Here is a 20,455-nt window from a genome sequence, read left to right as displayed (position 1 = left end):
CCTTTATTTCTTCCTTTCTACCCTTATGGATAATGTACATCCGTGTGTAGTGTTTCCGAAGGCAGTCTAGATCTTCTGATTTGACGGTAGAGTGTTGCGTTGTTTTTCTGACGTTGAAAAACATTACAAAAAAAAGATACTATACATCAAAAGTATTTTCACCATCTTATTTTCATTGCTAAATCTATTTCAGCAAATTTATAAAATAGCAGAATATATGTTACAAGAATGCTTGATGCTTTCATATACGTTTTCCGCCATCTCATAGTAGCTAACTCGTGGGTTCTTTACTTAGTGTACTAGAATCATTTTTTAAGTCATATTGCAGAGTTGAACAATCATCGCTTTCGGTCAGAAGAATTCCATTCATTGCTGTAGAACAAGGCTTGTTTTCCTCTGTTTAGGGCCAGTTGCTGCTTTCATCATTAGTCCTTCTACTTTGTTTGCTTTCCTCAGGCTTAGATGGATTTAAGAGATATTTAAATCAATAATTGAAATATCGTCATAAAATTCATCAGCTTGTCCGACAACCTTTACCCTATTTTTTTGCGAAAGTAGATGTAATTCAGTTGGTTAACGAGAATGGAAAAACCTTAATATAAAGTGATGAGTAAATATATATCTACTTATTTCATTAATTTCCATTTGATTAATTAACGAATGCACGAAGAAAACGAGTTACTTGAATCTTAGACATTAGATCGTAAACCATCTTGTAACATTTGTACGTTTGAACAAAAAAGCAAGGAGTATGAAAATTCTGAAATAAAGTAAATACCTGATTTATCACAGGCAACAAAGTAAAGATTTCTGGTTTTGTGAGCCATTTCCGCCACTATTTTGGATTCCTGCTTGAACTGCTGGAGACTGTGAACGCGCCTTTTTTTACGTAACATTTTACTTATGGCATCACAAACCTAAAAAACATCATCCAAATTGATGATAATTGATTGATCCTCTCTTATATCGACCATTTTTAAACTATACTGAATGTAATGAACATTCGAAAAAGACTTTGATCGTAATCGTTTTGTTTTGATTTAAAGTAGGGAAAAGTTCTGTTTTGTTTCTTTGTTGAGTTTACGCCCCTATTTTCCTAGTGTACTATTGTTCACAGTTTGAACTACCTACTTGACTAGCATTCCTGATGAACCAGTTTGCGATTGTATACGTGAACTATACTCTTATAGTGGTACTCCTCTTAAGTATCAAATCAGTTGGACATAGGAGATCGACGGAGATAGATCAGAGTTTCTTTTTACACAAAATTCTTCCAGTTACATAACGTTGCAGTTTCTCTAAGCTCGTAAAGACAGGATCAGACGTAAGTTCCAGCTTATTGTATTTAGTTTCCTTTTCTCTCCGACTTCACTTGTTTTATAATTAGTCTCAGCCAATTTTTTATCTTGTACATTGCAATTTCCCTCTTTTAGTTTCCACCGCATGTGTATGATAGTCAAACGATAGCATTAAACGTTGTTGAATCAACTTGTGTTGTCGATTCCTACACTGTGGTTGACACTCCCCGAAATCCAGTGCACAACACTCCGTGTCTGCTGCATTTGGTACGCGACACCGTCAATCGGGGAAAAATGCCAAATTTGATATTTTTATCAAAGGTCTCTTTCCTTTGACTTTGTTTCGAAAGTAATCTAGGACTGCATTGGCGCTGAACTATTTCGTTCAGTGATTAGTGCAGAGAACTCGCGCCGTTCTCTCGATCTAGGATGCAAAAATCAAATAATTTTGGGCTTAAAACGTACGTGCTCTTGTTTGTTCTTAACATATTCTGTCCTTTGGAATACATTGTATTTAGTTGTGGCATTGCTACACACAATTCAGATTCGCTCAAGATTTTGTGATCTGAAACAAAAACAAAAGAAAAAAAGAAAAATCAATATGTCATAGAATTGAAATCATCTTTTATACTCACCTGATCATCAAGTGCATAGTGACAGATAAACAAGAGCACACCCTAAGATTTGAAAGAGAATGCGGTTACAGCGGTTTGCAATGAATGAGTGCACAGGTTCCGTTATGTAAGGGTTTCAGTGGGGTCAACCGGCGGAAAAATTGTCGAAATTTAACCTTTTTGTGATGAAACACAGTTGGAAGCATTACAAGGCCATATATACATAAGCGGCGAACATACGCACGTAAGCATGAACTAATCCCAATGCGAGCGCTACGAATGATCTAGTAATAATATGCGCATCCGGGGTTGTCAGTTATTTCGTGGTTCGAACATGTCACTGCTCGGTTTATGTTTGGGTATTGAAATAAGCTTTTATTATTTAAAAAAACATCGTTACACGTTAGTCGTAACAAAAGTTGAACGTAAAAAATTGTACTTCAATCGAAACGGAAAGAAATTAACCGTCAGCCGTAAAAAAGTTAGCCGAAATAGCCATCACTTCATTGAGACCCACTTATGTTGTAACTCTACAATCGTAGAAGGGCTAATTGAATACTATCCATGTGTTACATGCCCTCAGCTTCTAATCCGTCCTAAGGTGGATGCCTTGTTTATGCATCTCTTGTGAAGGACTTTGTAAAGTTAATTTTTTTAGATGGATTTCGAATCGTCTTGGGGAATATAATATATTTACTTTTACCTACACTTATGACAAGTAAACTTTGAACATCTTTGGTGTTCTATTGCTTTATTTCCTTTATTTTGCTCTTCATCCATTTTTCTGATGAAGAAGTAAGTCGAAAAGCGACCATAACAACAACAATATCTATCGACTGCGTCACGAAAGTTACCTGGATGGATTTCAATAACAAAAAGGTATATTCCATAGCAACGTGAAAATCAACAAAGAAGCCAAGAAAAAAGTCACACCCAGCGATGGAAGCAAAGCGAAAATAGCTTTTAGTCCTTTCCTGAAAAAAAGGGAAGAGCCAATGACGATTAATTCATCAAAATGTAGTTAGAACCATCTGAGTTACAAGAAAGGAATATGGCGTTTTATGCTTGGTATTAATTCAGTGATGCGCACGATTTCTTTTGCTTTTTGTTCGTTTTTGTTTTCTTTAGTTTTGTTTTCGGCGCAGTTTTCGCACAAGACGCTTTGGAGAAGATCTGTACCCTTCTTATAGCTTATCGTGGCTGCAAAAACATGTAACCAGCGGTACACGTCGTAAATAACTCACTGAAATATCTACTTGACTGTCAGTATTTGAATCAAGTCTCAGACATTACACTACTTCTTATCTGTAATGCGACTCCTGAAACAGTTTTAGAAACATTTTCTAAACTTCTTAAGATAACTTAACGCAGACGACGCAAATTGTGGTGATTTCACGTTGTTGTTGTGCATAGGACGGCTAAGAATTGTACAAAGTTTTAATACGCACGTGCTGAGCTATTGTTCTACCAATGCTATCTCTTGTTTTTCCATGTCCTCGTTGCCGTCGCTGTCGTGGTTTGCTTAAGGTCCCTAGTATTTGTCCGCTACAACGAATAATTTCTTTCCCAAGATTCTCTGTTATTTGAAGTCAACGTTTTTCGCTTAACGAAACAGCAAAGTACAGTATCGAAAATCGTTGCGTATCCGGCCTCAGTGAATGCGCACAAATAATTTTTGATTTATGTATGTCATAGATTATTACGTCGATTCACCATAGACTTAACCTATTTTTATGCTTTTATCTAGTTTCTAGTTTGTACTTCAGTGAAATAAGATACCTTTCTCTATCCATTGTTCCGCACACGATTTCTTTGTACAATATTGTACTCATGTCGTATGTTGAAGATTGGATTGCTGCCACTAAGCCAACAATGACCCCTGGTACTCCTATATATTTAGGAGAAAACCCACTTCTAATGACACTGCAGTTTTTACGCACCAAATAGGGTGAACAACTCGATTCAGTGAAGCTGACCGATAAAGAATGACGAGCACGACTGCATTCTTTAAGCCAATAACTTTACGGAAAAACCAACAGAAGTATTTTACAGATTCTAACTTAGCACTGACAAGCATCTCTCCTCTTCATAATTTATTCATTACTTTACCCCATCCAATCAAGCCGTATGTTGCATATGACTTTCCAAAAGATTAAACCTTCACTATCTTCAAGTAAAGGTTTATTGCTTCAGTCAACATCCAAGTGTAAAGAGAAGTAAAGAGATAGTGTTAGACGGCAGCAATGACAGAGCATATGGTCTGAAAAGGAGAACCGGTCCAAATAATTATATTAAAACCTACAGTTAAATGCAACAGCGTACTGCAAAAGCCATACGAACTAAACATTTTTAGATTATATTTTTTTGGTAAAAAGAAAATGGAAGTCTACATAGGGTTCAAGAGATGACGCTACAGAAATGCTTTGGTGAAAATTCCCTGTCAGTGTTAAATTTTCCGAGGATCGTAAACGAGCTAAATCCTACCTATTGTTTGTATTTTGGTGAAAATTCACCTTGGTTCAATTAAGGAAGACAGAACAGCACCAACATCGTCTTTAGAAGCAGTTGTAATTTCGAAATGGCAGTAGCCCACCGAGTTATTAACCGCTCTCCCAAATACAACTTTCCTTATCATAGCCTTAAATTTTAACGCTCATGAAATCCTTCTTTGCTGTCTCGTTTTGAAAAATTGTAATGAAGAAAATGTTTTAAGTTGTTCATCACTGGATTTATGATTCAGCAGTCAACTTGAAAACCATTCTGTTACTCCCTATATACATATATACAAAGCACCGCACCACAAGAAAAATAAGTTACAAGAAAGTTAGTGATCGCAGGTCACAGTTAGCCACCTTTTTTCATTTCTATTATCTAATCTTTGTACTTATATGGTGCATGTTCCTTGATGGGAAGATATTTATGTCAAGAATGTAAACTTTATGTCCAAAAGCCAGCGATATGAGCAGATTCTTGTGCACGAAAATCCGCTCCGACTTTGAAACTCTACCACATTTGAAACAAACGTCAGCAAACCATTCTTATATTATTTTTCTAAATCCAAGGATGGAAACCATTTAATTCTCGAAGACACACTAGCTTCCTCGAAAAAGGATAACGAGCCAAAAATGAAAAAGTAACATTGTCCTCCAAGCTTGATAGCTCATCCGTCTTCGCAATAATTTATTTCAGTTTCCGTGCATGAAGCTGGTTATTAAACTTGGGTTGTACCCAAGTCCACATAATTATAAGTTCATTCTACCCTCTACCTCCCGCCTCCTACTTTTATATTTATCAATCCACCGTTTTCACACCCCAACGATTTCTAAGCCTCTGGTTCTCCACATTAGCTCTTACTTACATACCTTACAACTGAGAAGAATGCAAAGGAAATTAGTTCTGCTGTAATAGAGAAGCTCATGAGTGTCGTCTCGAGGGTATTTAGAATTTTTTCGTGCCTCATGGATTCCTTTGAGGTTGCAGGGCTCTCGAAAATAAATTCTCCTGATTCCAATCATTTAGAAGTTTATTTTTAGTATGGATGTCACTTTTTCCGCTCTCTTCCTTTCCAAAAAGATATTGATATTTTTTTTAAGCTTCCGTGAAGAGGAGATATTACTTCTTATTATACTGTACATTTTGCTATCAGGAAAGATTCATTGCAATTACTGGTAAGATTGTCGTTCACATTTGCAGTAATCCTTGCTTTAAATGATTTTATTACCTCGTCAAACGACGCCGAAAAGCAACCTTTACTCGTGAGGAATTCTACTATCTGTTGAATGCCTGCCCCATCTGACTTCTATAGAACAAATAAGGATTAAGATTTTCAAATTAAATTCAGCTGCTGAAAAAGATAAACAACAAACGAAAATGTTTAAATGGATCGTAGCTTATTTGTAGCTTGATACAAACATCACTTCGCGTTTTCCTTCTGTTTTTCTCTTGATTCATCATAACGAAATGGTAACGTAAACGCTGGAGAAGTAAAACTTGCAGTCATTCTTACTAATTCACTGTCGTTCAAGCAACCATACCTGGGTCTTGTCGCGGTTGTGACCTTCTTCATGTCTGCAGTCATTGGCGATATTATCACTCCTTGTTATTGCCACACTTGACGCTGTTCCTGAAAGTGTAGGTCGGGTTGTGTTCATAATATTATCCCCGGATGACGCATGAGTTCCCAACAGTGACCGCTGTTGGTGGCCATCGTGTGGTATCATAGAAGGTGCTTGTGTTATTATCTTCTGCCTGAGTAAATGCCTTAGTTTCGACATTTGATGCTGTACTTTTTAGAACTTTGGCAACTGATGTTTTACGTTTTGACGAAAACGTAAATGTAGAGGAACTATAACTATCAGGTACAATTTGACTATTTCTTATACCATTACTTGCTCTTATTTTACCAGTTGTACGCAGAGTTGTAGCAGGGGCTTTTGTTGGTGGCAGTGTTATGTGGGCTCGAATCGTTGTACTTCCCTGGTGGAAATTCCAAACACCGTGCCAGCCCCACCCTCGCGAACTAGAAAGTTCAAAACAAATATTTTTCGATTTTTTTCACTTCTAGCTTTTCTAATAATACAAAGACAAATGTGTTTGTAAAAGTTTCTTTCTTTCTGGAATATTTACGTCACATCCTGAACGAATATCTACTGAACTGAAAGGTAGAAAAAAAAATTTCTACTTTTACATGGTGGACTTAGTAACAGAAAATGGTGAAACAGAGAATTAACTCTGAAGTGTAAATTAAAGTGCTACTGAAACCCATGAATAACCCACAGGGCGTTAGCCCTAATAAAGGGAAACAGGGAACCACACGAGGCAAAAAAAAACTTTTGACCTCCGTGGGAATCGAACCATTCATCATGTATGTACCCTTACTTTCTCTTCGCCGCGATTCACCATCCTAAATCGTCCCCGACTTTCTCTGTGCGACCTCGTAGCTCAGTCGGCAGAGTAACGATAGATCTAATCCGGAGGTCGTGGGTTCGATTCCCACCGAGGTCAAAAGATTTTTTCTTTGCCTCGTGTGGTTCCCTGTTTCCCTTTATTAGGGCTAACGCCTTGTGGGTTATTCATGGGTTTCAGTAGCACTTTAATTTACACTTCACAGTTAATTCTCTGTTTCACCATTTGTGTTCCCAGTGCTACGCGGCACAACATTCATTAGTAACAGAAAAGATGTATTTGACTTAATCAATTAAGTAACATGATAACAATATGCAAGGGGAGTACTTAATACCCATCCAGTGAGGTTTAGTAGAAAGTTTAAAAGATACCAATGTTAAGTTAAGTGAAGCCATCCTCAATTGCAGAGCGAATTGTATCAATTTGGGAGTCAGAAAAACATCCCCCATCGGAATTAGCACGAACTCGTTAAAGCCTGAACTGAAACAAAAATTCCCTTAGAGACTCATGCACCTACTTTAAACGCGTCTCACCTGCACTCATAATGAGAAAAGCGAGAAAGTGTCTCTTCATCATGAAGACACTCATACGCTCTAACTTGAAGGATACCGCAACTACGTATACAAAGAGGTATATCAGCCAAATATTGTCAATAGTCAAAGCTGGTGTACTGCACTTATCGAACGAATATGGCACTTAATCATTTATTTTTTGCGAAAGAAAAATTCAACTTATTTCTATTCCAACAACGAAGCTCTATGTTTGAGAGAAATCAACAAAATTGCTGCAAGAAATAGCAGAGCATAAAGTGTGAAATACAGTATCGCTATCTGCAGCAAAGGTTCTCCAATTTTTCACTTCATAGAATACGGCAGCTGGTGAAAAGTGTCATCTCGTGCAATATACAATCATTTCAGACCAGGATCTACAGTAATGGAGAGCCTTTTCATATACTCAAACCTTCGTTGATGTAACAGCACTATTCCACCGAGGTCGGTTGAAGGTAGATGCTCTTGTGAAGCACAGAGTACGTCTAAATAATTAGTAATAATTTCAATTTCAATAAATGTTGCGGTATTTCTAATAAACTAACTAACACTTAAGCCGAACAAACTTACATAAAAAGCGTGCATTAGTTAAATAAGCAATTACAGACAAGTTTTTATTTTTTTCTATAGAGCAAATAGACAATACTCTTTTCACGCGGTTAACTCATTAAAGGCCGGTTTTTATGTTACTTAATACTTACTCTAGAAGTTCCAACCAAATGAGGATATATGATATGATTATAAAAGAAAATTTTTATTTATTTCAAGAAAACCGATCTCAGTTTAAAAGCTCCTATAAGCTTTAGAAAAACATCGTTAGGATTGCATCTTTATCTAACAACCTTTTTAATTTACTTTTCCTCATTATATGACGAACCTTGTAAAAGCCTTTAATTTGCATTTTTATGATTTCTTGAAAGTTGAAAAAAACTTTACATCCTATTTCAGGAAATTGCTGGCTTCATAGCTACAATAATTACCTCCTACCTAATTAACTTGCTGATTTTGTTGCCTTACTTTGCTGTGACACCTGCTTCCTTCCTTCCGCTGTGTTAAATGACTTCCGCCCGTCCCTTGAGCAAGTGAACCTTTTTCCAGCTAATGGTAGGTAAAGTTTGTTTTAAGGGCGATTCTTTGCTTCAGCCATAAAATGCAATGTCATAGCAAACTCCACGCGAATTTAAGAGGCCTTTATAGGTCATCAAAAGCAAATAATGAAAAGTAATTTTAAATGTGCAGATTTGTGAGCTAAAAAATTGCTTATGAACTCCGAATTTTTAAGGTCCGGGAGAGACTTCATAGAGTCCCTTTTATCACAAGGGGTGGAGGAGGTAGGTGGATTTGTTCCCCCCACAAGGCTCTGCAAAATGTTAAATGACTTCCGCACGTCCTTTGAGCAAGTGAACCTTTTTTCAGCTAATGGTAGGTAAAGTTTGTTTTAAGGGCGATTCTTTGTTTCAGCCATAAAATGCAATGTCAAAGCAAACTCCACGCGGATTTACGAGGCCTTCATAGGTTATCAAAAGCAAATAATGGAAAGTAGTTTTAAATGTGCAGGTTTGTGAGCTAAAAAATTGCTTATGAACTCCGAATTTTTAAGGTCCGGGAGAGACTTCATACCGTCCCTTTTATCGCAAGGGGTGGAGGAGGTAGGTGGATTTGTTCCCCCCACAAGGCTCTGCAAAATTCTTATGATCTCCCTTAAGAGCAGTCAAGTGCCGGTCGATTCTCTGGAGTGTCAGCTCTGAATTCTTTTAGCGACAATTGATCCCCCTCCCTCACCCACAGATGAGGAAAAAAAATTTTTAGTCATAACATAAGCTTGTAAAGCTTGAACGGTTAGAGCGGATGCCGAGAAAAGTACGCTAAGGTGTCCCTCTTCAGATAAACTTGTAATAGCAAATCGCGCACGATCAAAGTCTTCTTTTCAATTAAATTTTGCTGCCATAATACAGATTACATCATTTATGATTATTTCCGAGTTTGAATAAGCATAAATTATATTCCGGTTGGGAAGCGCCCTTCAAAGAATTTACTCCATCTTTATTCACATTTGATGTTTTGCAAGAATGCAGGCAGAAATGGAAGATATATGATGGGTCGTTTTCATTTCGATTCGTCTTAGATAGTTTGCTTTCGTAAACAGCCCGCTCCGCAGCAACTAAGCTACAACTGAAATTTTTTAAAAAGCAATCAGTAATATAAATGATCTCTTTTTTGCCAGAAGAAATGATGGAATGAATCATACGTAGAGAGATACGGAGACAAACAGTTAAGGGCTAGAGAATCGTTTGTCTGGTCTTGATTGGGAATAACACAGTTTTCAGTTTGACATAACCGCGCACAAACGGGAGTGGGGGTAAAGGGATTTACAGTAATGTAAAGATCCAAACGTCGTGCTTACATATTTTTTTTTTCCTGCTACCTTTTACGTCGGCCACATCAGCAACACAGCCTATAGCTACCAAGCAATTTTTGTCTCCGTATTTCAGAGTTTTCAGTTAGAGCGTAAAATCCCCTTTCAGTCTGACAGGGAGGCCAACAATATGTCCTCTTCGTTGTATCTTTCAGATCTCTTCCGCTCATTTATACCGCTATATGGCTGGGACATTAACTGAGAGTGTAGTTTCTTCTTAAACTGTCCCTCAACGATGAGATAATCCTTCAATGTTTTAATCACTTGTTGGTGCTCATGAGCCATTGAGCGGTAATAGTAGAGTAGGCTCAATACCACCATCATGACGGGAAGGAGGAACGCCGCTGTGCGCATGAACCGCAGTGTTGCATGAATCGACTCAGGCCACCTCGAGACCACTAAGGATAATTCATCGATGATAAATTTCTCTTTGCTGCATTCCGTATTCTTGAACGGTCCGCAGTAAGATGTCGACACTTTTGTCACGCCCCAACCAACAAGCCCTATGGACATTAAAAACGTGACGAGTAGGAGAAGCGCGAAAATAGAACTCAGCTTCGCGCCTTGGAAGGGTTTGTCAGGCAGTCGATTGTTGTGAAACAGGCTCAGTTTCTTTACATAGAAAAACACGATTAGTTTCAGGACGCCGATGACGGGGAGAATGGGGCTGAAAAACGTGCCAATCAGAATCAAACACTGCCCGTACGCCAAGTCGATGACATTGCGAGAAATATCGAACTGTGCCATTCCAATTTTGCGGAAACAGCTGCAGTGTTTGTAAAGAAGCTTTCTAAACGTTTCAACGCCGAGGGTAATTAGTAACACAACAAAGAAATCGACCCAGACAAGCATGTACATCTGCGCAGCGATCTCGTTTTCCCAACATTGTCCGCAATGCACTGATAGCGGCAACGAGTCGTCCTGGATGCGTTCACCAAGGTCCTTATACAGGAGGATCATTAACATCGCAATGGAAGGCAGCTTGACACAAATTCTCCGCAAAAGGTTCAGCCCCAATTCAAATTTTGGGCCCCAGTCCTCAAATACCGACAAGAACTCGAACAACGGTGGAAGGACAAGGTTCGGTATTGTAATAGCTAAAGACAACGACGATCGAATCAGCATTTGCTCGAACTGATTCCTTCCTTTTTCAGTGACCTTTTTGGAGAAGATGACGCCGAACACGAGCACGAATGACACGTACCAAAGAGCTGGGACAATGAACAGATTAATGATAATCCGAGTTCCATATAAGGCCGTTTTCTGTTTCTTTGTACGGTTTAGAATTCGTCTCAATCTTTCTTCTTCCTCCAATTCAAAGCAAAAGTCCTTAACGATAATCTGCTTTTTATGTAAAGCTGCACTCTGTTCACAAATACAGTAATCCCATGCAGAGAACAGGCGGTTAGAAAATGAGTTAAACACGCCCTCACTATCGATATACCCTTGTTTTAGGCCGCTCGATGCACTTTTTACTAAGATGAGGAGACAGAATAGGAAGTACGTGCCCCCGGTCATCAGGTAAGCTAACGGTAAGAGATATCTCACCCCCTCCTGGGATATAATAACATCCGACGGATAAGTACTGTAGAACATAATTGTGTTACTGATCCAACCTTGCCCCGTAAAGAAGTCTAACACTACAGTCAGTATACCGCTGTCCGATTTGTTTGAAGCGGAATAAGCAGAGTCGTATCTACAGCTTGTCACGTTAGTTGCGTGACCGTTCGCGTGATTCGCAGACGTGTCAGAACAGATCACTAGCGTTGGAAGAGAAACAAAGCCGAACTCCATCATGAAGACAAATAAATTTAGCAACATTAGCCAGCGAAGAAATACGAAGTACGAGACTACACCGCCACCGAACTGCCCTTCAATTTCTTTGAGATGTCCGCGCCAAAGCTGCAGAGAATAAAGGCTTTCTTTAGCGGCAATTCGAAAGCGAGTCCATGCCTTAGTTACGCTCATCAGAAAAGCTTTCCCTTTCGAAACTCTCGTAGGAGCTCTTGCCCGAAGAGAATCCTTGAACCGGCGTTTGAGTGACATCGGTAAAGGGACGGCTTTGAAATTCACTCTCTCTAAGACTTCTTCAGGCAATGCCGAAAACCCACAGTCGATCATTTGGCGGTCGCACACAGGCCCTGGCGAAACTTCGTCTTGCTGGCTTTGCAAATTTCCATCTCTTCTCAAAGCGCCAGTTCGTTGGAGTGTTTTCCCAACGCTTTTCCGCGGTATAGAGGCCTGACTCCTCATCACAGTAGAAGCGGAATGGCGAGCCAGACGACTGGGAAGGTCTTGCATGTATGGTCTTGGTTCAACCATACTTTCAATGTTTCCCATTGGATACATCTCAAGCGATACAGTCTCCATTGCAAAAGTAAAATTCCAAATTTTCGTCTCTTAATGTCGGTTTAATTGACTACGGCTCATGAATGTCGGAGAAAATATTCACAAAATGAGTTATTTGAAACCAAGCAAATATGCGTCATCACCTATAATTGTGTAACCAAGACGAGTGTAAATTAACTTATCCCGATCGAATGTATGAAATGACGTGAATCGGGTCACCGCAAGTAAAAAAAACAGTGATTTGAGAAGGAGTAATTTGTTTTTCTTTGGTTTTTTTTTTTTTTCGTTTTTTTTTTTTATCTTCTTCTTCTTCCTTTTTTATATATTCTTTTACGTGTTTGGTCAGTACTGAGCATTTTCTTTTCTTTTCTTTTTCGGTTTTTGTGGCCACTGGCCAATCCATTTTGGTTTGGTTCCTTTCCTTAGCATACTACCCTATTCATAATTTCGAGAGATTTTTAACTCCTCATCTTGTTTCCTATGGAAACATTTAACGGTCTCTGAGAGGTCTAGATGGCCCCTACATGATTTAAAATAAATGGAAAACAGCACGTAAATATTTCAAATTTTTCACTTGCAATCGCATCTTTAAATTATTTTTACATGATCATAAACTCTAAGAAAATGATTTTGATTTAGTTCACACCGAGCAAAATCTCGTTGAGACTTTCTTTCTTGAGAGGGACTGGTAACAGAAATAGAGTTACGCTGCGCGAGCATAGTTTTGCAACACACCGCTGCAAACCTTGACTAATTTTCGTAAAACGGTAAAATATTGTGTTTTGTTTCTTTTGTGTCAGTATTTTGGCGGTTTTGATATGTTACAATGGCAGACATAAAAGCACTAGAATACTCCACCTTAAAGGTACGTAGAAAGAAAATTTGAGACGTTCGAGAAACGTCGTTGCTTTTTGTCTATGTGAGCTTCGTTTGCACATACAATTGTAAAGAAGTTATCGAGATATGACGCGTTTGTTATCAATCCAGAAGCGTTCTATTGCCAACTTAAATAACGCTGAATAAAACTCTGATGCAAAGTATGGTTTAAGAAAGGGAATTTCTAATTGCTTCGTCTAATGAAACACCAGCAAATGTTGTAATGTCGATGATGTGATTCATAGTACATGCTTACATGTAGTTACATTTGCTCTTACACATCGATCGCCAGCTCGCAATGCGAGACTTACACCTTACATGGTATTTATATTGGTTGACAAAAGCATTCGAGTGCAATCTAGAAGAAATAGGCGCAAGTTTATTTTTAAAAGACCGAGAAAGTAACTTTTAGTCCTTCAAAGACTAAAAGTTGGTTGCAAATTTCTTCCAAATTCCACGAGAAATATTCGATGAAAGTTGTTCATCATGTCAAATGTCTCCTCTGTCTCTCTCTAAATTTCTTTATCACAGTTTCAACTCTCTGAAATGTTCTTAGCAAATATTCTGGCTGAATTTTTTATATTTGCATGCATTATTATTGATGAACAATAATTTCATATTATTTACATCTTAATAATTTTTATATTCAGGTTCCATATGAGATTCTTAACAAAAAGTTTCGAGCAGCACAGAAGGTGATTGACAGGGAAGTATCACTTGTGCACAGTGCAACTAATGATTTGACAAATGGTCTGGGCTCAGTACCAGTCAAGGTGGGTGAGATTACCGGCTTCCTTGATGGAGTGGTTCAAAAACTGCAATCACTGAAAAGAAAGGTAAGCTGTACTCCATGAGAGTTGTTGCTGTGCTGGTGAAATTCACCAGATGAGTAAGAGATGATTGTTGGATTTTTGCTGGTGACTGGTCATGATCAGTAAAGCACAATGTGCTTTCTGAGGTTACAATGGTTCAATATTGAACACCATCTCTGAGCCCTACTCACCTGCAATTTTACAAGTAACAACCATGTAACAACCATGCAACAATATCTACATGTAACAACCATGCAAGTATAGACTAAAAAAACCCACAAGTGAGGTCAAATATATTTACCAGTTGTTAGGGTCAAGTCTCATGTAAATCCTTTTACTATGAGGCAATACACCACTATCAACATTTTATAGGAAAAGAAACTAAATTCCTGGGAAAAAAGCACATGTCAATGTAGATGAAGCTGTCACTATGACAATTTCTGGCTGATAATCCATTTGAATACAGGTATATTATTTATTGTATACATTTGCACAACAACATTGTGTAAAGCAGAGACTGGACTACAATAATTTGATTACATAATTTGAAGTGTTTGTAAGGGTAATTACAATGCACTGTCTCTATTGGAAAATTACAATGTGCGATTTACTTTTAGTCAGAAGAATGTCTTTCCCAAGAAGAAGCTTGTTTACGGCACTGCCGTGCACGCCTAGACCACATCAAAGAGCATGCAAATGGAAGAAAGAGTGCTATGTTGGTGTGGAAAAAGAAACGACTGGATCGAATGTTGGTGGATCATTGTCTTAGATCTGGGTACTATGAAACTGCAATTAAACTCGCAAAAGATTCACAAATTGAGGTGGGTTTGAAACAGAGTCGAGTTGTTTACTTAAAGAAAAAGGTTAAAACTTTTAATGATTGAAAAACATGTATATGTATGTCACTTAGAGCTCTGCATTTACATACATGTACATGTAGCCACTCACTGAATTATATATTTATGGGTTGAATAAGCTGTTGTGTTCTGATGCATTTGTTCAATATTTTAATCACTTTAATTTTTTTTTTATTATTTTCAAGGAATTCGTGGACATTGAATTATTCCTGGTCTCAAGGAAAGTAGAAGAGTCATTATTGAGGAGGGAAATTGGGCCTTGTCTAGCTTGGTGTTATGAAAACAAATCCAAACTAAGAAAATTCAAGGTAGATGTATTGTATTTTTCATTAAAAAAATTGTAATTGTGTGAACTGTTTTTTTGGACGCATATCAGCAGTGTTTCCTGACTCAATATTTTGCGTTCACATTTGTCATGAATGCAATCATGACTCAGACAAAGAAATTGCTCTGTACATTAAACCTGAACTACATGTTTAATAAGAAATGAGTTGTTGGTTTGTCATGAGGGAAAAGGAAGGAAAGAAAAACCTGAGTTATGAAGTTCAACATAAAATTCCAACTGCAGACTACAGTATCAAATTTTCTGGTTGATATTGGGGGTCCTGTATTGAGCTAGAGAAAACTGATTGTGATTTACATGTACATGTATTGTCAATGATCAAACTGGACTACACTTATTTCATTGTAGCTGTCAGTGACTTGCATACTGTGTATGCAATACTTAGGGTCAGTTGTCATGAGAAGTGACGTTATTTTTTCAACACAAGCAATGTTTATGAAGGGTTTTTGTCAAACTGCAAGACTTTCCTAAGTTTAACTCTGAAAAAAACATGAGCTGTTCAGAATGCTTGTGGCTTAATTTAAAGAATGAAGACATGACACTTATGATCCCTAAGGTGGCCTGCATTGTTGCACAGTCCAGTGTCTCAGGACCTTTTTGACAACCCTGGATTTGCTCTGCATGTAATGTACAGTAATGTCTCAAAATCTTTTTAACAACCCTGGGTTTGCTCTGCATGTAATGTTTATGTTCTTCGTTGGTTGGCTAAGTACTGTAATCTATTTTGATTTTGTTTGATAGAGTAACCTTGAATTTAATGTGAGAATGCAAGAGTTTATTGAACTGGTGAGGAGAGGTGACAAAATGGAAGCAGTTAGGTAGGACTTTGATGTATCAAATGGAAATCTTCATTTGCATTCAGATGTGTTTGTATTTAATTACAATTATATTTCCAGATGAGTATACTTTGTGGGTATGTTCTGTTATGTACAGCTAACTTGTGAAATGGCAAAGCTATGAGTAACATGCAGCTGTTTAATGTCTTCCACACTCACCTTTTCACTGAGGAAGGCTTCAGTACTAGCATGTAAATTGCTTAAGATGTTGTCCTAACTAAAGCACTTTGTGTGAGATTATAATTATATTAAAGACCAGTTTTTCATCGTGACAGAATTTTTTTGTACACAACTCATAGGGTATACTGTATTTATGCTACACGTACCTGTACCTTTGCTTAGTTGCTCTCTTTATGTCCACCTTTCCGAAAGTGAGAAAGTTTTTCTCATTTGGATCATTCATTTCACCAGTTCCTTCCTTTTTGGGGTTGCCTTTTAGCTGTGGAATACCTCTCTCTGAATTATATGAGTAAAAGAAAGTGTTAATCATTCATGCTCATCTGGAGTCTTTGAGTTCATTGTAGGACCTTGGATGATGGTGATTAATGTTAATCGTATAGTACTTTTCTTCGATACTGTTACAAAAATGTTACAGTACATACATGTACATTCAGTGTATTGTCTCAAATCAAATCAAATTGTATTTTACTTCGCATGTTACACTTTTTGAACAGGTATGCAAGGAAGCATTTTCCTCCAGCAAATGTTGATGGTACAATGACAAAGGAGATCCAGAGAGCCATGGCTTTACTGGCTTTCAAACCAGGGACCAGCTGCTCTCCTTACAGGGTAAGTTACAATTCATCTCCTTATTTTTACATGTACAGTACATGGATGTCCCCTTGCAATGTATCTTTTGGTGCTTGTTATATGTAAGTTTGTTTTTTGGGCTTTTTTTATTTGGGATTCTATGCTTCTGCCCATTTTTAATTGACTGTCTATCCTGTTAATCTCTCTTTATCTACATGTATATGTCTGTTTATTTGTTCGTCTTTCAACCCATCTGTTTTTGTTTCCTTTTCTGTTGCTGTTGTTGTAGTGTCCATTTATAAGTATCATGACAGTACTCATTGTGTAGTATTTACATGTTGGTTGAATTTAGACAGAAATGATTTCAATCATGTATGTACATGTGGGGACAATGTAGTACTCCTAATCAATTTGTTAATGCTTTTAAACTGTGTAAACTGCAGGAAGATGCAGCATGAAACCATTCAACTTGAATTTCATGTAACCTACAACCTACACCTTTATCATTTCACTGCTGCTTTAAAAATTGATTTTTTAAGAACTTGATTTACCATTATGATAATTTAAAATGATCTCACATTGACTCTTTTTCTGTGCTTTTGAGAATTCAATCGCAGCAAAGTTCATTGAAGCCTCTCTCTTTGCTGTTAGCTTTTTCTTTCTTTCTTTTTTTTTTCTTTTTTTTTTCTTTTTTTTTTTTTTTTGCAGTTGTGTGTTTGTTACTTTTTTATCCTTGAAAATACAAGCATTTGTTTATTTGCAGGAATTATTTGATCTGGAGAGATGGGGTCAGCTGGTGATGCAGTTCAGGAGAGAGAATTTCCAACTTCACCAGCTTAATGATCAATCAGCTTTGGCTGTCACATTGCAGGCAGGATTGTCTGCTCTCAAAACACCGTATCTTTTATACCTTGGGTTTATGGAATAATAGCTTTGCTGTACAGTGATATTGAACATGTAAGCTGGCCATGCATGACATATACAAATATATTCTTGCCTTTTACAGGATAGGCTTTCAATTTTGAAGTGGCTGATCGGTATGTCCAGGGTAGTTTTGTTTGTATAGGCAATAACATGACTTTGAGTGTAATTTGGTGTTAATAACCACAGGTAAATTTTTTCAAAGATAACAAAATTGCACAAGCCTATAGGGCAAGTGCAGTTTGTAGTCTTTGAAAAGTTTACAATTGCTTATTACACCAAATTGCAAGAGGAATCATGTGATTGCTTGTTCATAATGTACATGGAAAAACATCGCAGAAAGTTAAGACAGATGCAGAAATTTTGAAAGCAGGCATGCACTATTTGTAATTTGCACTTGTGTTACAACTTTGTACTGGTGTTACATGAGAATGCACTCATTTCAGCCAGTCAGAAGCACATAATTTTTATATGTACATCGTTACAGAAGCCATAGCTGTATAGAGTTGATCCTCCTTGTGAATGACTTCTCCCCCCCCCTCCCCGTTATGACCTCCCTTTAACAGCCACATCTTAACCCTTTTACTCCCATTAGTGACCAAGACAGAATATCTCCTTACATTATCAATACAGTACTTAGCAGACAAGTGATGAGAATAAAGAAAAATATAAAATAGGGGAAATTGGTTGATCCCATGCTAAATTCTCTAAAGTAATATCATTCGAATTATTGCTATATTGCGAATTACTAATTAGATCCCAGGAGTCAAAGGGTCGACAGTGCTCTCTTCCGTCTGTCTGTATAGGGGCTACTTCAGAGATTTAATATTATTATAGTTGTTTATAAGAAATTTTATACCTCTGGGAGATGTTATGTAATTCTTGACCTACACATTTGTCAGTCACTGTTATCAAGAGGGCCACAAGAGCTCTGAGTGTCCTGTCTGTAGTCATCCTCTGAACATCTTAGGGCGTCCTCTTCCGTACGCCCACTGTGCTCAGTCCAGGCTGGTGTGCCCCATGTCAGGGCATATCATGAACGAGAACAACCCTCCCATGGTACTTCCCAATGGATACGTATATGGAGAGAATGTAAGTTTAGATCCGTTTGTGATTGCATTTTTTTGGTTTTTAACTGATTATCTGCCGTCTGAACACAACAATCGTATGAACGCAGAGGTCAAGAAGCAAAAAAAAAAAAAAGAAAGGAATACTTTATACAGTTTTACATGACATGACTTACCGCTGACCACACTGCTTTTCTTTGAAATCGGGCAAAAGAAAATTGAAACTTAATAGAAATCTGTGAAGGGATACGAAAGTAGCGAAAAGGAAATTCGAGACAACACAAAGCTTATTCAAGTATGGGTATCCTGTTTAATTATCAAAAAAGTTAGACGCTTATAAAACACTGGCTTACTAGCTTGTGTGGTTGTTTGTAACTCGTGTGAGAAAACTTTGCTCTGAAAGCCTGATAGCGCGCCACCTAGTCATTACATCGTTCGCATACACGCAGGCGTTTGACCGATGTGTCTATGGCTGGGAAGAAGAATTGTCTTTTGAAGGTTCACGCGACCTTCCAAGGCTAACAACCATGGAAGCGGTGTTCGGCCATTTATATGTGCAGGTAGCATCCATGAACTTCTGGCTAATTCATGGGATGTTAGCCTCCTTCTGTATTTGTTTTAAAAAATTTTGAAGAGACTATTTTTATTCATTAATGTTTTGGTTTTCCCTCTCTTGTGAAGGCTTTACGGGGAATGGCGAACGAAAACGATGGTCGCGTTACTTGCCCTAAAACGAAGGAGACTTTTCGTGTGGATCAAGCTGACAAAGTTTACGTTATGTAAGCAAAACAAAAGAACCTTCTCCTAAGAAATGTCAGGAGTTCCATCAAAATACAACGTGGCTTTGTAATGCTCCCGCTACGTCGCCTTATTTGAAATAATTATAAACTCATCCAAAGAACAAGGTTTGAAGATTTTCGTGGAGGAATGCTTTGACTTGGGAAGAAAAATCATTATGTTAAGAGCCACGCAAGTAATTTTACTTGTGTCAACAGAAGTTCCTCCCGTAAAAGCTTCAAACAGCCTCCTATAGCACACGTGTTATGAGTTTCAATGACTTTTTCCTTAAGCGACCGCCTATGGTGTAATAGGCGCCTCTGCCCCATAAAGGGGCCGTATATGGTGAACTCAAACATGATGGCCTACTCAAAAAAAAGTCTAGCGGTAGATCACCGGTTACTGGCCTTTATTGGAACCTCTGTATATGATATGTCGGCCTGACTTTTTCGTGTATTTTTCCCTCGAGCTGTGCTCTTAATTGTAAAATGGTTTGTTATTATGTTTTTGGCTTTTTATTATTGTTGCGATCATTTTTTAAGAGAAAAAAATAACGTGCGGGACTTGTTCTTGAGCGTAAAGATGAAGTTGCTGGTGGAGAGTATAACACGAGCAGTGTTTAGTTGAAAGTCATATTTGATTATAGAGTTCTTCAGATGTAGTAACCAAAATTTCAGAAGGAGAGAAAGATGAATTGCTGGCGGATTTTACACGAGCAGTTACATTTTGAAAGTCTTCTTAGAATAAGAAATTCTCCAGGTTTTAAAATAACCACCTTTTGCAGAAAGGAAAGTTAAAATGATACGGGTCTCAGGAGGGTGGCATTAACCGAACCTTGAAATTGTGATATCGATTGCTGTTGACACTTAAAGATAATTTCGTCTCCAAGTTGTATTTATGCTACTCCATTTTTGTAAGATTTAAATAAAAATTGAATCGAGCTGTTGTATTTCAGTTTGGGTGTTGACCATTCTAGAAACACATTTGAGTCTGCCCTTATAAAAATTCCCATTCCTTCTTAAAAATTTTAGTTTTAACCGCAAGTTGGTACCTATCTACTTCCTCTCTTTTTTTACTGACACGGAA

General features: G+C 37.7%; 2 protein-coding genes across 2 annotated transcripts; one reads left to right on the top strand and one right to left on the bottom strand.

The window, feature by feature from the left end:
• Positions 1 to 9,244: 9,244 nt before the first annotated feature.
• LOC113683020 (transmembrane channel-like protein 7) lies at positions 9,245 to 12,281 on the bottom strand. Its single transcript, XM_027200219.2, has one exon. It carries the CDS (start codon positions 12,149 to 12,151, stop codon positions 9,887 to 9,889), a length of 2,265 nt encoding a protein of 754 aa, XP_027056020.2. The 5' UTR covers positions 12,152 to 12,281; the 3' UTR covers positions 9,245 to 9,886.
• A 575-nt stretch (positions 12,282 to 12,856) lies between these two features.
• On the top strand, positions 12,857 to 20,318 carry LOC113683017 (E3 ubiquitin-protein transferase MAEA). Its single transcript, XM_027200216.2, has 9 exons — positions 12,857 to 12,995; positions 13,657 to 13,842; positions 14,436 to 14,639; positions 14,861 to 14,983; positions 15,760 to 15,836; positions 16,529 to 16,643; positions 17,368 to 17,501; positions 18,428 to 18,617; positions 19,274 to 20,318. The coding sequence occupies exons 1-9, from the start codon at positions 12,957 to 12,959 to the stop codon at positions 19,373 to 19,375; spliced, it is 1,170 nt and encodes a 389-aa protein (XP_027056017.1). The 5' UTR covers positions 12,857 to 12,956; the 3' UTR covers positions 19,376 to 20,318.
• Positions 20,319 to 20,455: the final 137 nt, after the last annotated feature.

This window comes from Pocillopora damicornis, chromosome 2 (genome assembly GCF_964200805.1).
Source record: "Pocillopora damicornis chromosome 2, jaPocDami1.2, whole genome shotgun sequence".
Lineage (NCBI taxonomy): Eukaryota > Metazoa > Cnidaria > Anthozoa > Scleractinia > Pocilloporidae > Pocillopora > Pocillopora damicornis.
This window is presented reverse-complemented; position numbering and strand designations above follow the sequence as displayed.

Excerpts from the sequence above, each read along its gene's own strand:
- LOC113683017 (XM_027200216.2), top strand. The coding sequence starts at position 12,957 with ATGGCAGACATAAAAGCACTAGAATACTCCACCTTAAAG. Across the intron at positions 12,996-13,656 it reads TAGAATACTCCACCTTAAAG|GTTCCATATGAGATTCTTAA; the intron begins GTACGTAGAAAG and ends TTTTATATTCAG. Across the intron at positions 14,984-15,759 it reads CCAAACTAAGAAAATTCAAG|AGTAACCTTGAATTTAATGT; the intron begins GTAGATGTATTG and ends TTTGTTTGATAG.
- LOC113683020 (XM_027200219.2), bottom strand. The coding sequence starts at position 12,151 with ATGGAGACTGTATCGCTTGAGATGTATCCAATGGGAAACATTGAAAGT.